The sequence below is a fragment of the Pseudorca crassidens genome, chromosome 1 (assembly GCF_039906515.1).
Source record: "Pseudorca crassidens isolate mPseCra1 chromosome 1, mPseCra1.hap1, whole genome shotgun sequence".
Lineage (NCBI taxonomy): Eukaryota > Metazoa > Chordata > Mammalia > Artiodactyla > Delphinidae > Pseudorca > Pseudorca crassidens.
Genome location: NC_090296.1, coordinates 181,911,686 through 181,935,507, shown reverse-complemented (window position 1 = coordinate 181,935,507; position 23,822 = coordinate 181,911,686). Strand labels below are relative to the sequence as shown.

General features: G+C 43.7%; 1 protein-coding gene across 8 annotated transcripts in view; it reads right to left on the bottom strand.

The window, feature by feature from the left end:
- Positions 1-23,822, bottom strand: part of NRP1 (neuropilin 1) — a 142,071-nt gene that overhangs the window by 15,573 nt on the left and 102,676 nt on the right. For 6 of the 8 annotated variants that reach the window (XM_067702423.1, XM_067702413.1, XM_067702439.1 and 3 more), the window contains 4 exons: positions 18,674-19,005; positions 13,972-14,116; positions 9,731-9,835; positions 5,613-5,672 (listed from right to left, as the gene is read on the bottom strand). In XM_067702423.1, the coding sequence (XP_067558524.1) occupies positions 5,613-5,672; positions 9,731-9,835; positions 13,972-14,116; positions 18,674-19,005 (642 nt within the window). The remainder of the gene's footprint in view (positions 1-5,612; positions 5,673-9,730; positions 9,836-13,971; positions 14,117-18,673; positions 19,006-23,822) is intronic. The other 2 variants (XM_067702457.1, XM_067702466.1) reach the window with 1 other exon arrangement.

Here is a 23,822-nt window from a genome sequence, read left to right as displayed (position 1 = left end):
CACCAGCTTATGCTTCAGGTTTTTACCGGCAGATCTCTGAAGCATTGCTTAAGATTATTTTTTACTTCTGTGCTTTATATCAGGTCAGGTATTTTAACTGGAAGCCTCTGCTGTTTTAGTGAATTTTCAGATTTGCCTATAAATTGTTTGCCCCACTTAAAACCTCAATGTAAAGTCAAGTAAAGACAAAGCATGCTGGAATAGGTACCCACTTGTATATTTTGTAACGTTCAAAATGCTTCCTTTGGAATCTAAAAGGAAAGTATGAAGGGAGTCTCAGGAATGATGTGTGTGTTCTACAAGGTGCTCTTTGGCTATGGGGTTTTTTAAACCTCCATAGCTTTATTTTTTTACTCAATCCTTTTTTTTGGAAAATTGGTTAACTTTTTAAGAATGGTGAAAATGAAGTCTTTGATGCTTGGAATTTTGGGGGGGTAAACTTGAGCTAACAATAAAAAATAATCCTAAAGATAAGATTCTCTTGGCTTCTGCCAGTCCACTCATCCGCCGAATATACAATAAAATTAAGCACACAATAGGGGCTGGTTTCTCTAATGAGGGTTATTGCTTCTCACTGAGTTCAGGTGTCCACAAGATGGCAGCATTGAGACGAGGAGGAAGGTGCCTAGGGCAGCTAGCCAACTGATCTAAAAAATAAAGCCTCAAAACAACTTCTCTGTACAATAAGGGAAGCATGGTATTATATGCTGTGTTAGGGTCAGGCTGAGAGCCTATCTCATTTGGATCTTTTCTTTAACTTTGTCTAAGCATTTAACACAAATATCTTGCTTTCTTCTCCGAGTCTGGGCTCCCTTGCCCCTCCCCCACTTCAACAATGGCAGGAGGGACTGTAATGGAAAGGTTTATTGAATAGATAAGAATGAGTTACTTTGCATTTTCAGTTTCCAAGGAACTCTTTTCAAATGCTAATGTGAAATTTGGAAGGAAGGCACCACACGCATTGTCAAAACTGAGCAGGATGGATTCTCCCATCCGATGACAGTGTGACCTGCCAAAGGATTCACAGGGACAGCTGGGAAAGTAAACCTAGTAAGTCACGTGATGTGTATAACGTGAGCGCTTTCAGTTCGGGCAAAGGGCTGTATTTCACAGCGGTAGTGTCACTGGAGAGAGAGATTTCATGCCTAGTCCATCATAACCATGAAATAGGGCTTCTTAAAGCATGAGAAACCCTCTCCAAAATCTGCCTCGCTTCTGTACAGCAAGATTGAATTTTGCAGAAGTAGTGGCCAGCTGAACAGTGACAGAATGGTTGAACAACCTTGGATGTCAACGCCCACAGCCCCGAAAGGTACTGTTGTGTAATCTCGTGTTAGAAAATGTTAATATGGGAAAATGTTAATATGTGTGTGGTTCTGGGGGTCTCTACTTAAATGTTATTTATAAGACACGCACAAAGAGAAGGGCAGTAAGCCATTACAGCATACACATTTCTGGTTATATTTGCCTTGTAAATACATTAAATTTATTGTATAATTTACAGAAAACCATACTATCCGTAATTTGGCTATTACTATTCTGGTGATGTCATAAAATATAAGAAAAACTCGGGTATTTTTGTCATGGCCAGGACAGAGGATGGCTTTGCCTGAAGGAGTAATTCAGGCACTTCTGCTCCAGTGAATGGAAGTCAGCCTTTATCTTCCACTGTTCTTCCCAATCTACGAATTTAACATGGCGATCTGCTCTAACTACTCTTTTATCTGCTTGTCCCGATCATATAATTTATGGCAATCTTGTTAAATTAAAATAAATGTTTTTTTTTTAATCAGTACCTTTTGTGGGGGATGGGTATGGAGTCAGAATAGTTCGATGTTGAAGATTCAAGCCTGGCTAGAAAGGCTATTAAACACACACAACACACAAAAACATTTCCAGAAAGGAAAAAAAAAAAAAAAAAGAGAAAGAAAGAGGAAGAGAGAAGGACAGGAGCAGAGGAGAAAAGGGCAGAGAAAGAAAGAGGAAAAAAAGCAAATGGACGAATGAAATGTGTATATAGGACTAAGTACGTGTGACCTTTCAATCTTCAAAATATTACCCAGGCCCTGTGGCTGCACAATTCTCATTAAATTCATTGGGAATAATCTGGCTAAATCCCTCCTTGACTCTTCAAAATAGCAGGAAACAATATTCTGCACTTAAATTTATAGCCCCTGTGAGCCAGCACCAGCTGCGCCTGGTGAACCCAGTTTGCCCAGCGTTAGATTGTCGTTAGCACCATATACGTACAAGGATTTAATTTTTAAATCTGGTCTTCAAAACTTCTATTGGGTATGCAAGCTCGCTTACTCATAGGCTGGTCTTGCAGTGGAAATAAGTGGAGGTGCCTGGGTCAACGCAACCAGGGGTCATGAACATACTCTGAACTGCTCTAGTGGATGTTTGGGGATCCCTGGAGGGTAAGAGGCTTCACCAGGGGGAGCTGGATTTAAAATGCAGGGTTTCTCATCAGTTCCTGGCAGAGCATTTAAACAGGCTTTTATGCATCCGATTACAACCCAGACAGTATATGAATATTATATGCCCAATGAATGTATTATATTGAGAAGAATCCTCAACATGAAGACTTCAGACTCTGCTTGAATCTCTAGTGGCTTCAGCAAAATCAGATGATGATGCAAGTTTAGGGTCTGACTTGCTGCTGCTTGTCAAGGTGCCTGCAGGACAGTGGGGATCCAGGTATCAGTCGGTTCATCTGACCATGGGGTGAACACCACAGTTAGACCTGATCTCTGAGCATTGGCTTAGCCAGGAGGTGACAATGAACGGAACTCCTCAAAGAAGCTCAGACAGTTCACTATCCATAAACGAAGATCTAGAGAGCCAGATTCATGACTCAGACAATGGAAAAACAGGAAACCAAGGCAAGTTGTAAAGGACTCTGCGCTGACTGTAGAACAGACAACCCCATCAATAAGCCCTGTGGTCCTGTAACAGAAAAGAACAAACCTTGGGGACTTCCCTGGTGGCGCAGTGGTTAAGGATCCGCCTGCCAATGCAGGGGACATGGGTTCGAGCCCTGGTCTGGGAAGATCCCACATGCCGTGGAGCAACTAAGCCTGTGCGCCACAACTACTGAGCCTGCGAGCCACAACTACTGAGCCCACGTGGCAAAACTACTGAAGCCCGAGTGCCTAGATCCTGTGCTCTGCAACAGAAGCCACCGCAATGAGAAGCCTGCACACTGCAATGAAGTGAAGCCCCCGCTCACCGCAACTAGAGAAAGCCTGTGCGCAACAACGAAGACCCAACATAGCCAAAAATAAACAAACAAACAAACAAATAAATACATTAAAAAAAAAAGAACACAACCATATTATAAAAAAAAAAAAGAAGAACAAACCTGACTGCATATTGGATCTATTCCTTTAGCTCTAACCCTGTGCTCTCTTGCAGGTGCTTAGTCTTGTTGGCTCTGCACTTTTGTAAAAGAATGTTGCCTATAGCCTGAAATATACAGGAAAGCCCATTCTCAAGGCTGACCTTTAAAGGTATTACACCTTTCCATTCATATAGAAATAAAAAGTTGCAGAATATAAAATAACAATTGTCTTGTTGGAGGTTTATAGGAACATTGTGACCACACGTCCACGAACAGCTGCAAGAACAAAGGATTCCAGCACTAAGAAGTTTACAACAACTAGCCACATCCCCTCCCCTTTTAGTCTAAAAGAAGCTTGAATCCTAACTCGGGTAAGATGGTTCTTTGGGACACTAGTCCACCATCTTCTCGGCCTGCTGGCTTTCTGAATCAAGTTGCTATTCCTTGTCCCAATACTTCGTCTCTCGATTTATTGACCTGCCGTGGGGTGAGCAGTATGAGCTTGAACTCGGTAACAGTTTGACGTGAACTTGTTCAGGTGGTGGTAGCAAGGGGTCTTACTGGTTCACGATTTGTACCTCTGCCCTCTGACCACAGGAGACCCTATGAGATGACTGTCTGCTCTGGATCTCCTCTGTGAAGCTATCAAGACAAAGGCCTTGAGTTCATGCACAAATCAAAAGTTCACAGAGCCATTCCTGGTCTGATAACAAAGACTTCCAGCACTGAGGGAGAGTCAGCCCATTTTGGGATCTGATGTACCTTTCCATTTTCCCCAAGGCTGCTGTTCATGTTTGGTTTTTTGATGACCCCTAGTTCTTTGGACAGGCAGGAAAAGAGATGAGATCTAACAAGCTAGCTGGCAACTTCCTAGTGATTGTAATTAACTCTCTGGCAAGAGGAAAAACTAGAGAGACAGTTAAAATGTTTGTTACATTATTAGAACGTCACTTGTTCACCTTACCCCTCTTCCCTGTGACAGAGGGTCATAAAGAACCTGCAAGGAAGTTACCCCATAAAAACCGCCCTGATGGGGCTGAGTGGGAAACCAGGAATTTCCTATCAGGGAAGATGGGAGGAGAGCAAGAGCCCCATCCAGGAGGCAGGGGCAGCCAGCCAATCCCCCAAGGCTACGTTTTATAACCTGAAAAGGTGTGGATGGGACTCCCAGCTGGCTGTTGGAATTTAGCTGAACACTATTCTTCAGTTTCATCTTCGGTATTTGGGGGTGTCTGAGCTGAGTGGTAGCAGGGAGTCTGTCACCCTGAGCCCACCATGGGGAAACCTGGGGTTAAGATCAGCTAAAGGGAAGTTTGTTTTGCTGGTTAATTGGGTCAAGAGTGACAGCACCCTTTAAGGAAGCATGCTAATCAGAGCAGTCCTTTCTGTTTTCTGCTGGCTGCGGAGGGTCTGCTGTTGAGGAAACAGTGATGCACACCACATGCCCCATTAAGAAGTGACCGTGGAGGCCAAGGCTGCGGGCTTCAGTAGAGGAAATGGGAGAAGCTGGTGAGCTGACCTGTTCACCTCACTCTAATGATTAACTTTAAAGTATGTAAAACTTCTGATTGCTTATACCGACAGTTTCCCCTGGTGTGTGTCTGTGGGGAAGATTTTCAAAAAATACCAACAGAATACAAAAGAGAGTGAGGGGGAGACCACCTTACCCCTGTGGCTGGGCCCTGATCAACAGCAAACCAGAGGCTCTAAAAGTCATCACAGGGCCTCTATTAATAAAAGGATGCAGAGGTGCCCTTCCCGAGGGCGCGCCTCTCCGGGCGCACTGCTAGCCCTGGTTTCCTGCACCCCATCTCGCGGCGCACCCACTGGAAATGCGGCTGTAAACCTGCCAACTCTGTGGCAGACAAAACTGACAAACTTCGCCTGTCTCCGATTTGCTGAGTGGCGATGAAAATAAATAGTCAGGCTGCTGCCTGGGAGACTTCCTTCTCCTGAGTTTGCAAACACAGTCCGTGTCCTAGATGTGCTGCGTTTAAACAAAGTATGTTCCTCGGTTCCTTCCGCCGAGAGCGGGGATTGTCACCATTTGGCAATGACTGATGGGGAAGGAAATGTTGCTCCCTGCTGCATATACATGTGGATGAAAGGAAAGCAGTGTTTATGGCTCATGCTTGGGGACCAGATGCTGGTGGCATCTCTGCTAGGACTTTGAGGGAAACGGAAACTGAGAACCGTAGCGATGTGCTATTTTGTGGGAAAGAACAGGCATATGTGAAATCTACCACATTTTCTCTTTGGTATTTGATACCTGATTGTATAGTGCTGTCTATCACGGTTGGCTTTTCTGTGGTCAGCACAGTGGTACCACCTGAAACACAGAAACAGTAACATATGAGATGAGAAAAAGGCAGCATTGTAGGTAATATTTAGTAGAGAATGCTGTATGCTTACATACATCTGTTAGAGGCTAGCAGTTCCCTCAGATAATTCTTCCTTTAATTCCAGCTATAGCAAATGTCTTAAATTTTGTTCACCACAATACATTTATTCATAAAGCATCTAGGCAGTATGGAGAGTTCCAGACTTCCTTCCAAGGGCATTCCCTGACTCCCAGACTAATCGACGACGCTCACAATTGCAAGAGTGAAAAGCAAAGGCCGCCCAAGGTCCTTAGTGACTTAAGTATTAAACTTGACCTAGACCTCTAAGCTTCAAATAGTTTCCCAAGGTTTCAGATGTGTGTCTTGGGGGGAGTTGCAAGGCTGGTCCCCACAATCTATTTTAAAAACTGAAGTTTTAAAGCAGATGGCAGTAATTCCTCCTTTCTTTTGCGGCTGCGGTTGTTTGTTTTTCCCAAGGACAAATAATTCCGCCCAGTATGCAGTTCGGAGAAGCTGCAGGAAAAGGGGAAGGGGCGGAGGGACACATTTCTTCACAGTCCCGAGGAGCTGGAAGGCTGCACAAACAACACCCTGAATGCCATCAACTTCAGTCAGCCCGGGTCGACTTCGAATTCGTGGTCTGGGGACCAGTGGAAACTTAGATTTACCCTCTTAGCTTGGGTATCTTAGCTCAGCCATTTTCCGCCCTTCGTCATGAGACTTCTGTTTTAAAGTCCCGTTCTTCAAGTTGCCCAACCACAAGCATCACCTGAACGCTTCTTGAAAAACTGGTTTGCTGTTTATTACTTTGGTGCTTTCGAAAGCCATTTCTCCATATGTGTGCCTGCCTTGCAGATCATGGTCGAGAGCATCTATTTGCTTTCCCGAGAGATAAAGTCCTGGGTAGACTCAGGGTAAGGGCATGGGGGGCTCATGCCCATCGTGGAAAGTTTGGAGGTGGCTCTGAGGTGCCATTGTACACCTCCCAGTAGTGTCATTCAATAGAGACTGTAGTCATCTCTATTCTGGCCGAGGCCTAGTCCTATCCTGCAGCTCCCATGGGTGAGAAATCACCCGGATCATGAATCAGAGAGCCGTAAAACTGAGCTCTTGAAATGGCCTGAAGATTTCTGAGCTAGTCCACTGTAGCACCAAGTCGTGGTACCCCTGCTGGCCCAGTAAATATGCTGGATAAGTGGTCTCACGTGTGCACGGCCTCAATGAGGCAGGCAGGCGCTAGGAGAAGCCATTACATATATTATGGGTTAAGAAGGTGAATCTATAATGGCAGAATTGGAGGGAGGCCAGACGCATTAGCATTCCGTTCCCAGTGGTCTTAAAGGAGAAAGACTCAAGGTGAAACTTCACTTTTAAAAACAGATATGCACTGTCAGTTGTGTTAGAGGTTGGGAGCCAAATTCCGCTGTTGGGGACACACAGATCCAATGTGAAATTTGGCCTCCTGGTGCCTTTGAAGCCAACTGTATTATCTAATGACATCAAAGGCATTTGCAAATGAGTAACTTCAAGGGTGAATTTTCACCCTGACAAGCAAGCAAGGGAGAGCAAAACCTCTCCTCATTTCCATGCATTTGGTACAGTTCACCTGGAATTCAGTGTTGTTTATAGGTAATGAGCATTTTGCTAAATACTTATTTCCCCCTATATTCAAATAGGCCACCCCCCCAGGAGAAGACATTAAAGTGACATCATCTCTGTTAAGGAACCGAACCTTAAGAGAGCATTGATCCCAATTTCCATGCTGCCAACCATCAGGGTGAAAGGGAGAATACTTTTCATTTGGTTTTGGACACTGAACGTTCAAAGTTTGCAGCTGTGACAGAAAGAGCAAGGAGGGTACAGACTTGTGTGTGAGCCCAGGAGGTGAGATGCTCACCTGTGAAAAGATAGTGGGTTAGGTAGGGGCAGGCTGGGCTGCTTGCAAACGCCGGCAAATGTCAGCCCGCCCCTCTTCAGAAAAGACTAACACAGAGCTTCATAGAGCAAAATAAGCTTTTAAAAAAGGACAAATGGGCCGTCATGCAGTAAATGAATACAAAGCATGAGGATGTCTTCTTAGATCACCTCTTCTTGTTGGGGCAACAGAGTGAGCCTTCGCAGCACCCCCGGAAGTTCTTAATATATGCACGTATAGATCAAATTATTGAAACAAACGTGCTGGCCTGAGAAAATGACTTTTTTCGCCAGGGTAATATGTAAAAAAAAAAAACCAAAAAACTAGAATGGATTTTTTTCTATCTACCCAATAAATGATTTTAAATGCTGTAGATAAACTATCGCCTTGTACTTATAAAGGACTGTCAGTGTTTCCAGTCAAAATGACCCATTTTCTGTGGTTTGCAACTCGGGGCCATACACAATTTGCTCCAGGCTAACAGACTCACCCTATTTCATTCAAAGGCTTAGGTTTCAATTGATTCAGTCATGAGCCGATGCACAAATGAGAAGGTTGGTTGTTCTGACACAAGGAATAAATCTGAGGCTTTGTCTCTAATCAATATTAACTGACCACTTTAGGGTTTATAAAGGAAAGAACCTCTCCTCAAGAGGGTAATTGAACAGGGGAGTCTGTGATGACGGCAGACGTTCCTTTATATGAGGATTTTCACTACGGATGGGACGTGTGACCGGGTTTGCAAAAAGCCTGAGGTTTGCAGAGTGTTCACAGGCGACCTTGGGAAGGTTCTGCAGGACCTGTTTCACCAGACTGGTACTCTGTTTTAACATCAGCCGTATAAGCTTTTTAGCTGGAGCTTGACATCTTACAAAGAAAAGCCCTCTGCATTAATTAGAGTAATTTTTGTGGCTTGCAACTACTTATATACAAGATTTGTTTTCAAAAGCCCATAGCCACGTGACATTTATTGGCCATTCGACTGTAAGCAATTATCCTGGAAATTTGGAGGCAGAGAACCTTAGGAGGTAGGATTTAAATGTAAACTCAGTTCATGGTACTAAACTTCTGAGCTAGATTTTACCCCTTATTCCATCTCAGGGTGCAGAGCAGTCTTCCTCCTTCAGAAGAGAGCTTTTGAAGTAATTGGAAATCTGGGACATTTCCTTCCACATTTTACATTAATGCGTTAGCTAATAACGTGGCACTATTGTGAAGTTACATGGTAACGTCTTCAGTTTCGCCCATGAAAATGAATTACGTGGGCTCTCCTGAATCCCTTTTGGGTAAAAATACAGACCTGCATCCACGGGCTCGTGTTTAATGTAAAATGAGAGTCAGATGCTGTAAGAAACTGTGTTTTGATCTGGGTAGCAGTAAAGGCCCCATGGTACCTTTGGCAGCAATAGGGTGATAATTCTAGTGCTTTGGCCAGTTTCCAAATGGTGGCGTCCCATTTCCCCACTTGCTTAATGTTTCCTCTGCCAGTCCAAGTAGAAGAGAAGGTCGCTTTCTAGCTTTTAGAGTTTTAGAATATCATGGAGTAATCCTCTAAATAAGTTGGTGAGGCACGTGGCACACACCATCCCTGATCTATCTGCTAGTGGTGATGTCAAATAACAACAAATTCTGCCCTTGTAAATTCTAATGTAACATGATTCGCAAAATCCTAGCTTCAAAGCTGCCTTTCAAATATAAGCTTGATTTCATTAATTAGTTGGTTAAAGGATCCACTCAAAAAATTTGATCCCGGTTAGAAACTGAAAAGAAACGTTCTCCAGCGTGTGGTTATGTACGGGTGGTGCACATGTCATCTCGGAAGGGGGTGGAGGTCAAAGATGAGAATCAGTTTATGTTCCATTTAGCCATGGAGGAATTCTTATCCAATGAAGACAATCCTAGCCTTTGGCTCTGAAAATGGCTAACATTATCGCTCGAATGGCTGTGGCTGTGAAGGACAATTTGTTTACACGACAACATGAGGAAATGAAGATGCACGTGTTTTGGCAAGGCTCCCTCCCGCCTGCCGCCGTGAGGATTTCCGCAAACACAAACAGACGTTAATTAGCGGGTCTCGACTACAACATGAACTGAGATGGTACAGCAATGGGATGAAGATGGTTTCTGCACCTGTGAGCTGGAAGTCATCACCTGTTCCGCTGTGGCAGTTGGCCTGGTCGTCATCACATTCATCCACCAGGTTCCCATTGGGAGTGGTCGGTCCAGCTGTAGGTGCTGAAACAAGATCCAAAGATTATTTTCTCACACCTCTGAAATGTATTCTCCAGCCCCCGGCTGTTGATCCTGCTAATGCTTTTGCAGAAAACTCTAATCTGTGGTTAGAAGACTGGGAGCGTGGTTTGCCTCTCTTTCAGGAGCGAAATATACTCAGAGTTTGCAGAATGCGTTGGGGACTGCTTTGTTTTGGTATTTGATCTGTATCTCCTTCGTAGAATTGGCTGCCTTAGCATTTTATACATTGTTATCTACATACACATCCTTTTTCTGTAAAGTTCTTGTATTCTCACTGGTTATTTATTCATGACCCTGAAGTTGGGAACTTTGATGATAGAGATTTGGCTTGAACTGTTTTTCCTTTCATTTTCAAGGTGCTAGAGGACTGACTTGTCAAGAATTCCTTTATATTCTTGGTATTTACTAAGTTTATCTTGTAAAATTTTCCCCAAAAGTGAGTCTCAGCATTCATTTTTAGTACAATATTGTTCTTTATTTCTTTATTTTTTAAAGAGCAACTCCATTTCCCTCTAAGTAAGCTTCTCAGATTGTGAGCCCAGGCAGGTGTCTGGGAGTTCCCTGGGGTCATTTTACCTTAACTCCCAGAGGACTACATTCCACTGCTGGCAGGTATTCCCATAGCTTTGAGTTTGTAGTTGAAAAGTAGCCAACATTAATCAAAGACTGCTTTTGAAGTTCTTTAAATTTAGTTCCGTCTATTTTTCTTTTCCAGCCTGTTACTCATTTTTGCAATCTGTTTAATATCTTACAGTTTTCGGCATTACATTTCACTTTACATGACTTGAGATAATGGACAGTTCTCTTGATGTCTGAAAACCAGACAAGATGCTGGGAGTGGGGGCCTGTTCTCTAACAGCTTCTGGCCAATTGGAATGTGCTGGTAACTGCTGCTTTCTCAACAAAAATTTGACCCTGTTTGTTATTGTGCTAAAGGCCTGAGCAGAGTTATAATAAATGTAGAAACATAGCTAGTTTCAACTTCCTCAACTGCCCCAAACACACACCAGTAATAATTAGGAAATCGCCACGTACAGGTAATGCTCACACCGTTTAGGGGTACAAACTAGACTGTAAAATGCATACACACGTATTCTGGGTTCTGCTTATTGCTAACACTGAATCAATGGAGTCCTCTTTGGCAATCCAGATGCTTGCCTTTGCTAAGCTGCCTTTGCTCTTGGTAACGTGCCACTTTCAAACTCTCTATTCATCTTGCTGGTTTTTCCACATTCCTTATGGTATTTAGAAAGGAGGAGTTTTGCACTGGAAGTGGACCAGGGTAGTACGGGGATTAAATTGAAAAAAGTAAAAAGTGATGTCCCAGTTTTACTACTTGAAAATCTTTTATCTTCTGTGGTTCTCTAACTGTTTCTTAAACATAAGAGCTAGCCCCAAATAAGATGGAGACTCCGAGATGGCTGGGCTGCACATCACCCTCTTTCTCTATCTTTGGGTATCTCCTGTAGCACAAGGTACAAAGTCAGTATTTAATAAGGGCCTGTTAATCGTTTTAAGGGAGAAGAAAAACACTCCCTTTCACCAACTGTGTTAAACAGCTTTGACAACACTTTCCCTGGGTGCTGGCTCCTCGTGTGGCTCGGGGCAACTTCCCCACCTCGGTGAGTGCCTGCAAACATCTGCAGCAAACCCCTTCACCACCATTGCTACCTCACCACAGAGTTGACACTGGCAAACTGCCACCAGGCTCAGTCTTTTCAACCATCCATTCATTCCACCTTCTAAATCAATGTCGCTTCCCAGAATTGGGGCTAAAGTCCTGCATCGGAGCAGCAGACGCCCTTTTCCAGGCAACCACATTGCTCAGCACACTGAACGAATGTGTCTGCAGGTGGTTCAGTCTGCCCATCCCTTCTTTTTCTTGGCATCTTTGCCAAAGTCCTGGCACATGGTCATTCTTGGTCTGTGTTGACAGTGACTAGATGATTCAGAGGTCCTGGGACATAACTACAGATATGGAAACAACTACCTAATAAAGAATCGGCGATAATGGCCTGCTTTTCGATAAACACATAGGAAAGCAGCTATGAATTATTCACTAGGATGGTGATTTATAGCTTAAGATTCTTTAGTGTGTAAGAAATGTTTTATGATATTTAATGTGCTCAGGAATGTAATTATATTTGGGTAGCTCAAAACACAAATAGTTATGAAATCCCAAGAAGGTGATATTTAAGAGGCATCCTTCCAAACAACTCTGAGCATATGCTCAACGGATTAACATCTGGGTACCAACAATAGCCATTCTTTGCACTAACCTAGAGAAAGACCTTTATGGGGATGAAAAAGTTGGTATAAGGTTACTCGTTTATGCCCAAATTGAAGGCAGATGGGAATTCCAATGCACAAAAGCATTAAATAGTACACTACGCAACCATCATATTTTTTCAAACATTCATCTCATTCATTATGTGAAAAAATGCAGAGGAGAGTGCAGTTCTGAGGTCAGTGTGAGAAGTGAATTTGTCCTTGATATGACCTTCCTATGATAACCTAAGTCTATCTTTAAACAGACCTCACTGTACATTATATATATAATTATCTCATGTAAAGTTTTGTTTCTCTGCAGCAGCCTAAGAAATTCATGCAGGGGACTTCCCTGGTGGTTTAATGGTTAGGGCTCTGTGCTTCCACTGCAGGGGGTGCGGATTCAATCCCTGGTCGGGGAACTAAGATCCCTAAAGCCTCACAGCGTGGCCAAAAAAACCCCAAAACCAAGCCAAAACAAAACAAAACAAAAAAACCAACAAAAATTCATCCAAGATAACGTCTTGATGTTTCAGCCTGTCAAATGCTGCTTCCTGCTAGTATGGGATGGTAGTCAACACTGCAGATGCCAACTTGGACCAGACACGGACCTCTGAACAACACTAAGAAGGTCATGGAATCTGTGGTCGCCGGGGTTGAGGGAGGGGGACTGCTTAATGGGTAGGGGGTTTCACTTCGAAGCGATGGAAACGTTTTGGAACTAGATAGAGGTGTTGGTTGCATAAATAATTGTCAATGTACTAAATGCCACTGAATTGTTTACTTTAAAGTGGTGGATTTTAGGGAATTCCCTGGTGGCCTAGTGGTTAGGATTCGGAGCTTTCACTGCGGGGGCCTGGGTTTGATCCCTGGTCAGGGACCATCCTACATGCCACGAGGTGCGGCCAAAATACAACAACGACAACAAAATAAAATAAAATAATTAAGGGCTTCCCTGGTGGCGCAGTGGTTGAGAGTCCGCCTGCCGATGCAGGGGACATGGGTTCGTGCCCCGTTCCGGGAGGATCCCACATGCCGCGGAGCGGCTGGGCCCGTGAGCCATGGCTGCTGAGCCTGCGCGTCCGGAGCCTGTGCTCCGCAGTGGGAGAGGCCACCGCAGTGAGAAGCCCGCGTACCGCAAATAAATAAATAAATAAAATAAAAATAAAATAATTTAAAAAACAAAATGGAGGATTTTATGTTATGTGAATTTCACAATACATCATTTTAAAAAAAAGTCAAAGAAGACAACCCCACAGAATCTGAGGAGCGTTATGGAAACAACCTACAAAAAATTAGGATGTGAAGGCACTGTTATGGAAGACAGGGCACGGGGCCAAGTCCTGAAGGATGGGCACGGTTTCTAGGGGCAAAGCCCAGGGGCAGCAAGTGCTGGTGTGTTGGTCTACCTCCTCCATCCATGCTGAACTACTTGAGTGTAAGGTCCACGTCCTATAGACCTTTGTGTTCCTGGTGCCCCCTTTGTGTCTGGGGAAGAACTTGTACTCAGTAAACATTGTCAAATGAGAAGACAAACTAATCCCAAGGGGGTAGACAAAGGACTAGGGGAAGATCTGGGAATGATGCAGAGTGCACTTAGGGACAGGAGAAGGCTGCTTGTCTACAAGTCTTCCTGTTGAAACAGGGAGAAATGAGGGTCAGTAGCGTATTTGCTGAATAAGTCGTGCAGGGCGTCAGGTGATGAGCCTTACGGACCAGCAGGCACAGGAGACACAGGATCGCCCAGGAGAAATGGGGCAATTTGCAGCAGCACCGTCAGGGGCATAAGTGCATGATGAAGGAACTAAAACATCTGGGGAACCAGGGGGGGCTCTGGAAATCGTGCTTACCTTCCACCTCACAGCCCAGCAGCTCCATCCGTAGCCCTAGTCCACCGTGAGTGGCTCTCTCGGGGTAGATCCTGATGAATCGTGTGGAAAGGGGTGGAAATGTCCGTAGCTCAGGTGTGTCATAGTTGTTGTTGCCTTCAAAAGACTGTGAAGTATGAAGAACACCAGGTATTAACAAAACCTCCCTTTCAGCAGAAAAGTCCTTCCTTTAGGACTCTTAGCAGGGCAGAGAAATGGGCCTCATTCTACTAGTTCGTAAACGGCTGACATTCCTTTCCTAAATGAGAAGGGAAAAAACAATCAAACCTTCTCTAAGAAGTGACAGATGTCGTTTCTTAGAAACTCTGGAGGATACACTGAGGCTAGACCAGAAGCTGAGGATTTAATGAGACACATTTTTAAATGACAGTCTGATGTGCCTGGGAGAAGTGACACTTTTACCACTTCCTTGAAAAAGTGGAGGAAGAAAACTCAGGAAGGGGGCCTGCCATTTTTCAGAGCTTGTAACAGACACCACATTTCCAATAACGACTCCTGTCACATTCTCTTAAATGAATGGGTCCTGGTTTTGCTAAAACTCCGTCCTCTAGAAGAGCGAGGAATTCCATTCCTGGAGGAGGAGATAGTAAATTTCACGTACTTCAAGCTCTCTGTAACCAAGAACTTGGGTTATTCCAATCCATTGGAACTGCTGTTGACTTAAGCAGTACCACCAGCTGGAGGCATTTGTAGATAAAAGACTTTCTCATCTCAGGAAAGTGACAGGGTCCTGACCGCTAAGCGATGTTCTGATGCCTGGTTGCACTGCAGTGAGTTGGCACCTCTTGGTGAAGAGCATTCCTAACTCGACATCACTGTGACACGTTCAGGAGCCCGGCCGTTATTGCCCTGCTGCCACTGGATTATTCTGTTTTCCTTTTTACAGTGACAGGAAGGTCAAAATCCTTGAGTGGAATCATAAGAAAATAGAGCAATGGCTAGGTTTGTTTTCTCTTTTAAGAAATGGATAAGCCTCTCTGTATCCTCTTCTCCCAACATCATTCCTAACTCTGTCCAGAATGGCAAGAGGGGAGGGGATTAGAAAAATCAAACTGCCTTATCACTGGGAGTATCCTTTTATATATCAAGCATCATGTGATGTTTACTCGTGCAAGGCATTGTTCCATGTGCTTAAAATGTATTCACTCAGTTAATCCTCAAGACAACTCCAAGAGGTAGGTTCTATTATTGCCCTTCTTTTACAGGCAAGGCACAGAGGGGTCAAGTAATTTGCCATGACCTTGGGATTCAGACCTACCAGTCTTATCTGGCGTCCTTCACCACACTGCCCTTAGAAACAATCTAGTCTGATTTCCTCATTTTAATAGATGACAACACTGAAGTCTAGGACACTGAGGTCTATTCCCATGGCCACACATTCAGTTTCATTGCTTTTTCTTTCAACGGATTATGATTTGGGCTTCCAAATCTGGTAGATCATATTGAGTGGGTGGCCATATCCAACAGGAGTGGGAACCCTGCCCAATACCTGGGTCAAAACATCACAAACCAGCCAAAGATGCCATCATTCGGTGGTGGAAATATCTAGGCCAAATGGGTGACACAAGTAAGAGAAGCTAGATTGGGAAGGTTGTGACATAACTAGAGGTTTTTTCTGAGTTCTAGAAGTAAATTAATTGACCTTTTCCAACTCAGAAAATCTTCCAGGAATCTAGAAGCACAGGGCTAATACAGACCCACCTCTCTCAATTAAAGTTTCCTTTTATCATTTTCAAGAGTAAATTCACTACCGGGGGCCTCTGCATTCTTGACAGAACTGCAGTTGCTGCCATTAATGGAGAATCTGACGTATAACGTCAGGCCCAATGAAGTGTTCTCAGTAAGATACTAATTATAGTAAAAATAGTATTACTACACATGCAAGTTCTGTGTACGTTAACATAGCTCCAACATTCTCAGGAGAAAAGCACTTATATCTACGGAGTCCCAGGCTTTTCTCCTACTTTTACCTTGAGCAAAGAATTAGCACAATGTAAATACATTATAAACGTTGTCAGTGATGAACTGGGCAGAATATTAGCAAGGAAGGGCCGTATGGAATTGGGCTAAGTTTGCTAACATAGGATTGTTTACAAAATGTCTTTGTGTCCTTTCACTAATCATGCTTTAGAAGAAGAGGGCTTGGAGTATTTAGATCTATTTGCCCCTGAAAAGCCTAGTTGATTCAAAGACTCTGGGGTCCCTTGTCCATCATGCACTATTTAAGGGTAGGAAGTAAGGTGAGGGCGTAGAGGATTTTAAATCCATCAAAGTGCTGTTTTAGAACACAAAACAGTGTGCTCCCTTTACCATATGTAAAAGGTACTTGGCATCCTAAGCAGGTAATCTTCATTTGCAAGTTAAAATATAGTATGTTTTAACTATCTTTGTGCAATTTAGAAATAAATACTGCTCCTAAATGGAAGGTTTAACCAGTTTCCTTTTTCATCTTGAAGATTTTATTCCAGGGGAAGGACATGTTAGGAATCAGAGACCAGATGCCATGTAAACAATTTAGAAACTTTTATGGTTTAAATACATAAGAACATGATAATGATGGATGAAATGTTTTAGGAAAAAAATCTAACACATTCAACCAATCTTGAATGGAGTTTTTCGTTAAAATTGAAAGCTGTGTGCTGGCTTCTTGTGAATGCTATATGCGATGTCCTACAAAGGGAGTGATAGCTTTAGACTTGATCGCAGACGAGTGGATTGGATACTAAAGGCCAGGAAGCATAAGACGCATCCCATCCAGAGCCTATGGCAATTTGTCTCCTTTCCCTCTTAGAAACCGAATGTTGAAGAAAGTGTCACAACAGCTCACACTGCCGTGCGACAGTGGCTCCGGGAAGTTGTTGATTTGCAGCATATTCACACTTGGTGCTAAAGCCACAGGGCTCACAACTCCTCAGAAAAGATCGCCTCTTAGGGGAACTCCAGTTTCTGATGTTTATTTTACTTTTTCTTCTACCAAAACAAGAGGGGTAGACATAAAAGGGGAAAATGAAATGGACACAAGCAAGAGAGTAGCTGCACATAGATTAAAAAAAACCCACGACACTGGAAATGTTTTAGAAACCACAAGTTAACTGGGGATGAGATGGGAGAGGAATTCTTACATTTCCAACAGCATCATCCCTCTTGGTGGCCCGCCCACTGGTGCGGAGTGCAGCCGTAGGACAGTCTCTGCAGAGCCTCCACATCTGGGCCGACTGGGAGCTGGCTGCGTGGCCCGGCTTTGTTTATTGTCTGCAAAGCCTTTGGCCCCAGTGACTGTATGAAGCCATATTCCCACACTCCCATTCCCTCTAATGAGCTAAAATCTTTTCATAAAAGGAGTAGGTCCTTGGCAAAGCAGGGACGGAAAGACTGGGACCGAAAGGCCAATTGTGCTAGGCGTGAGAAGTATCATCAGTTGAATACAGAACCCACATATAGTTCTGCATGCAGAACTGAACTTCTGGGGGCTCTTCCTTATTTTAATCTGAAATCAGTTTCTAGGCCATGCAGCATACTCAGGGTGTCCTTTCCTAGTTGGTGTTCTGTGCTCAGGAAATGCACATATATTTAACCAAGAGCCTTAGAAAAACATAATCACTAAAGAATACCTGTTGCGTTAAAAAAAAAAAAAATCATGCCACGTGTTCTGGTGAAGGTTGGAATATTTCTTTTTCACTAGATCCTCAAGGGCCAACTGCTTTTTGAAAGGTTCCAACGTATAAGAAATAGACATAAGCATTATTCATGATGGCCAAGAGTTAGAAGCAATGAAAGTGTCCGTCAGTGGATGGATAGATACCCAACATGTGGTCTGTACATACGATAGAATATTATTCAGCTTTAAAAAGGAATGAAATTCGGACCCAGGTTACGACATGGATGACCCTTGAGGACATCATCCCAAGTAAAATAAGGCTAAATATTGTCTGATTCCACTTACATGAGGCTCCCGGAGTAGTCAAATGCATAGAAACAGAAAGTGGAATGGTGGTTGTCAGGGGCTGGGGGAGAGGGGGTGAAAATATTGTTTAATGGGGGGTGGAGTTTGTTTTGCAAGATGAGGAAGTTCTGGAGGTGGGCTTGCACACCGGTGTGAATGTACTTAACCCTACTGAACTGTACACTTAAAAAGGTTAAGATGGCAAATTTTCTGTTATGTGTATTTCAGCACAATTATGAAACTTTTGAAAATTGTAAAGCACTACAGAATTTAAAGAGTTTTTCATTCAATAAAAAAAAATTTTTTTAAATGTAAAAATACACTTAAGGGATGCGTGACAGAAGGGCCCTGGGGGCGGGTGCTCATGGAAAGACTAGAGTCTGCAGAGAGATTCTGAATTCCTACCGCAGTGGCCCCCTGGACCCACCCTCACGACCTCCCGGTCCCCTGAGCCACCTGCTGTTCCCTATGGGAGAGAAAGGTGACCGGCGACGCGATTCTCAGCCGTGGAATTCCTGTCTCCCCTAGAATCTTACTGTCTCCATCACTCGCCCCCGCAGATCCCACGGCTTTCAGGAAATGAGAAGCAGCTCTTCCACAGGAAGAAGCCGGGGTCCTTGATTCAAGTCAAGGCCGTGAGGCAGGGCCCCCTCCCGGCACCGCCCCCCACTCCCGGCGCCGCCCCGCCCCCTCCCGGCGCCGCCCCCGCCCGGGCCTCACCTTGGCCTTGCGCTTGCTGTCGTCCATGACCATCTTCCAGTCCGAGCCGTTGTTGCTGTACCCGATCTTGAATTTCCTCATGAACACCTTGTTCTCCCGGTGTTTGCCCCCCTGAATGATGACGCCCCGCACAATCTTCTCCTCCGCCAGGTCCACCTGAAGCCACTCGTTCACGTACGGGTGCGGGGCGGGCGGCAGTGCCCAGCCCGAGCGGCTGGTCACCAGGCGGATATTTTCAGGCATCCAGTTCCTGTCCCCTTGGTTGGATGCTGTGATCTGGGAGTCGGAAATAAGTCCGGACACCATACCCAACATTCCAGAGCAAGGATAATCTAGAGAGGGGAACGGAATAGGCGATGTAAAATGATTTTCTAGAAGTCTCCATGCTTAGAAAGAGAATCCAACATATTGAATAAAATCATGGTCAGTACACATTCATGTAGATTTGCAAATGTCTGGATCATCTGACATTAAACCAGAGCTTCCCCGTTCCTCTTTCTACACTCCCTGCCCTACACTCACAGTCCGGTAAAGAAAATCTTTGATAAGAACATTCATTTCTTCCCTTTTTGAGTTCTTCTAAGTTTAAGGTCAAAGTATTGACGTTCGGTCCCTTTGGTATCCGGAAGTTATCTCTAGATCAAGTACAGGCCCTGCCCAATGGAGGTTCAGTTCATGCGGGGCTGGAGATGTGTAAACCAATAATTCCAACAGCAGGAAAGTTGCCAAGACAAAAGCAAAAAGAAGATGATGAGGTGGTGAAGAGAAAGAAAGTGCTCGGCTCAGCTTGAAGAGGTAGGAGGGCCCCCTCCCGGGGGTGGGGGAAACCTTTGGATTGAGCGTTGAAGGAGGGGCCCATCCTCCCCCCAGGTGTCCTCCCCACCCCCGTTTCTAAACTGCACGAGAACTTTGCACGATCCCACTGTCAACTCAGATGTCCCAAGTCCAAACAGAAACAGTCCTTTCCCCTCGACACCAAATCCCTTTATCCAACTCTGCACTTTAATGGGTGGAATCACCACCAATCAGCTAGCTCCTGCCTAGTCATCTTGTCTTTCCGTTTTCCGTTTTCCATTCCTGTTCTGCTACCAAATCCTGTCATATTTTTGTTAAAAAAAAAAAGTGTTGCGATCTTCATTTCTTTTGGCATCGTCTTGATACCATGGCTACATGCCAAGTAGTCTGCTGACTACCCTCTCAAGCCCCAGTTTTGAATCAACAACACCCGCGTCGCTTTTCATAATTTTTTGTAATGTCACTCTTATGTTCAAAAATCTTCCGTTGCTAAGGAAAATAAGCCAGACACAAAAGGACAAATACTGCATGATTCCACTGATATGAGGTACCTAGAAGAGTCAAATTCAAAAGGACATAAAGTAGAATGGTGGGTTCCAGAAGCTGGGGGGAGGGGAGTGGAGAGTTAGTGTTTCATGGGTATAGAGTTTCAGTTTGGGATAATGAAAAGTTCTGAAGATGAATTGTGGCGATGGTTACACAATAATGTGATTACTGAAGCAACTAAATTGTATCCTTAAAAATGGTTAGAATGGTAAACTATGTTATGTACATTTGACCACAATAAAAAAAAAGAGATCTTTGAAAAATTTTCATGGCTCTCCATTATTTATGGGACACTATAAAAAGTCTCGATCTGGTTTTTCAACACCCTCATTTTGGCTTCCTCCTAGGTATCTAATTTTATTTCCTATTACTGACAGTAATCCATTTTCTTCCCACATACCATAGAGAGAATTCTCATCATTGCCTTTGTTCAAAATGTTCCTGCTGCCCCCTCATCCTCCTGTTGACAGAGGTGAGTTCTGCCCAGACTTTCAAACCCAGCTTAAGGCTCTTCCTGAAAACTTCTCAAATGACTCTATCCTTTATCCTGAACCCTCCCTTCTCAGAAATATGACTACCATACAGGAAGCAGCACAGAGTTTAGCATTAAGCCGTTCTCTCCATGTTTTAAGATTGGGAGTCCTGTGTTCAGAACCAGATTAGAAATTCCTCAAAGGCAATGAATGGCATCATAGATCTTTCTATATCTTCTATAGCAGCCCAAGGAGCTTCTGAGCAGGAGAGTACCCATCACTGATTAACTGATTGGTGGGTTAATAACAAAATGTTCAACACTTCAATTATTCTCTTTGCAAAATTGTACATCTCCATTGAGGACATGCCAGGAAGGAGAATCTGTTTTTCTTTGAAACAACTCCATTCTGCATAAATCAAAATTCAGCCTAAAATGTAACCATCGTGAGAGGCATGTTTCTAATACTATTAGGCTGTGTCCGTGTTACCAGCTGACACTTAAGAATGAATTATTCAGATACTTTCCACCTGAGTTGTGCAGTTCAGATCATGCCATTTCTTTACTCAAAAATTCGGTGCAGGGTTTCCCTGGTGGCGCAGTGGTTGAGAGTCCGCCTGCCAATGCAGGGGACACGGGTTCGTGCCCCGGTCCGGGAAGATCCGACATGCCGCGGAGCGGCTGGGCCCGTGAGCCATGGCCGCTGAGCCTGCGTGTCTGGAGCCTGTGCTCTGCAACGGGAGAGGCCCGCGTACCACAAAAAAAAAAAAAAAAAAAAATTCGGTGCCTGCTCACCTACAAATTATGCACGTACTTTCAACCCAGTGTGCCAGGTCTTCCATACCATGGCCTTGCAAGGCCCCTCCTCCATGAAGGCTCCCTCACCTCGGTGGTGGTAGTAGTTGGGGGCTTTCTCTCATTCTGTTCCCTCCACTAAAGAATTCCCCATCATTTTGTCCTTCCCACTATCTTAAAATCTTGACCTCTTTTCAAATTTTACCTTATATATTCAATTTTTCTGATCTCTCCAACTAGACATGGTTTTCCTTCTCTGGGGCTCTTCCTAGCTCTCCACCTGCATGTCTCATGTATACTGGCCATATTCAGTTCTTCGGGTTGCTACTTGCCTCCCCAGGTTTTAAGTTCTCTGAGGGAGTGAACCAAGTCATATTAAAAACTTTTCTATGACTCCTTGTGCCCTTTATTCTTGGTATTTACTCTGCAAATATTTGTTGAATGAATCAGCTTATTAACACAATAAAAGGCAGTTGTCGTTTTCCCCAAGCACCCTTTCCTGTAATTCAGCCACAGTGTTTGCTCCAGGCTGGGATCTGGAAACCAAGAATAAATTCAATGGGGATTATAAAAAGATTGACAAAAAAGATTTTACTGAGGGTCTCTGGAAGTTATAGTGTTAAAAATAGAAGTCACATTTTCGGTCACTGTGGTCACACCTGTCCGGTTCAAAACCAGCTTTTGCAAAGAAAATGTTTAGCTGGTAATATATACCAGATGTTACCACTTGGAGAAAAACACAATTAACTTGAATATTGTAAGGAGGGCAGAACCTTTACCGGAAGAATGTCCCTTCTCTAGTGCAGAGCTGGCTGGGGCACAGTCCTCGCATCCACAAGCCTTGTGATACCAGCCCACATCCTGCCAACATGGCCCTCGTGCAGTCAGAAGGGCATTCCTTCTGCAAGTCGGCCTCATCCAAGATCAAGGAAGAGGCACCTTGATTTGCCTTTGACTGAAAACCAGTGACTCACTTTTAGCCACGATTAGGAGAAAGGTTCCACTAACAATTCAAGGTTTGCATAAGCTGCTAGGATCTAGCTCTGTTCGTCCACAGTAGGCTAGCTCAGATGTGCCCTGATTAGCCTGGCTCCATCTCAGATCCTTTGGAAATAGTGTTGCTAGATTTAACGAACAAATAATCTAACAAAAACAACAACACAAGAAACAGGCTGCCAAACTAAATCAGAATTTCAAATAAACAGCAAATAATTTTTTAGTATAAGTTTGTCCCCAATATTGCACGGGACCTAACTTATACTAAAAAGTTATGCATTTATCTGCATCAAATTGAACTAGACATTCTGTATTTCACTTGGCAACCCTGTTTAGAAACCTTAAAACCAATCCTAGATGGGAGGGAGAAATGAGTTCTGTGATGGGGAATTAGGTGGTTCTTTTCTTTTTTTATTGAAATATAGTTGATGTACCACATTACATTAATTTCAGGTAGACTACATAGTGATCTGACATCTGCATATATTATGAAACGATCACCATAAGTCCAGTAACCATCTGTCCCCGTACAAAGTTTTTACCATATTATTAGCCATATTCCTTATACTGTACATTACATCGCTGTGGCTTATTCATTTTACACCTGGAGGTTTGTATCTCTGAATTTCCTTCACCCTTTTCAACCCCCCACCCCCGCAACTCCTTTCCCCTCTGGCAGTGGTTATTTTCATTGATGTTATTTTCCAGTAGAATCTCTGAACTGAGCTTTAACGTGAAAACAGATATACTGGTAAACCAAATAGTTAACCAGTTTTCAAGGAATGAGGAGGTAATAACTGCATTTGATGGGTGAAGCTGAATGAGCATAATTTAATCTTCCCTCGATGACTCAGAAGGTACCTCTGGATGTTGTAGGGCCTGAGATCATCCCTGCAAACTCTGATCAACACAGGAACACGCTGACCTGTGCAGAAGCCGCAGTTAATTAACTTCTGGTTAACGAAAAAGTCAACAGCGTTTGTGGTGTGTTCTCAGACAGCAAGGGCATTTTCACCAGTTTCCAGCTTTGCCAAAATGATGAAGCCTACCTTGTCAAAATAATGAAAATGCTTCTTTGTCAATTACCTACAAAGTAGAACGGTTTGCTCCAATTTTGTTTTCCTTATCTCTCTATATGGTGACCCACCATTGTATCCTCTGGTTATTCCAGGATTGCTGTATTTCTAAAAAATAATTTCTGAATGGAAAAATTGGTTTAAAACTTGTGGGCTCTGGAGACTTTGGATTCAAGTGATGTGTTCTCATGGTAACTTTTAATTCAACAGTTTCTTTTAAAAAAATCCAGATTGAGTTGGGGCTTGCCCACTCAAGCGGAAAGGGTAAAATTTTGCAATCCAGTCACTTGTTTATCGTAAGAAATGGATAAAACCGCAGTTCATTCATTCATTAAAGAAATAAGTGTACTGGGCACGTATTTTGTTCCAGGCACACAGGACGCAAGGAAAAGAAGATAAACATGGCTCCGGCTTTCATGCATCTTCCAGACCCCCAGTGAACCTGCAGTCTTGTATTTCTTTCATTGGT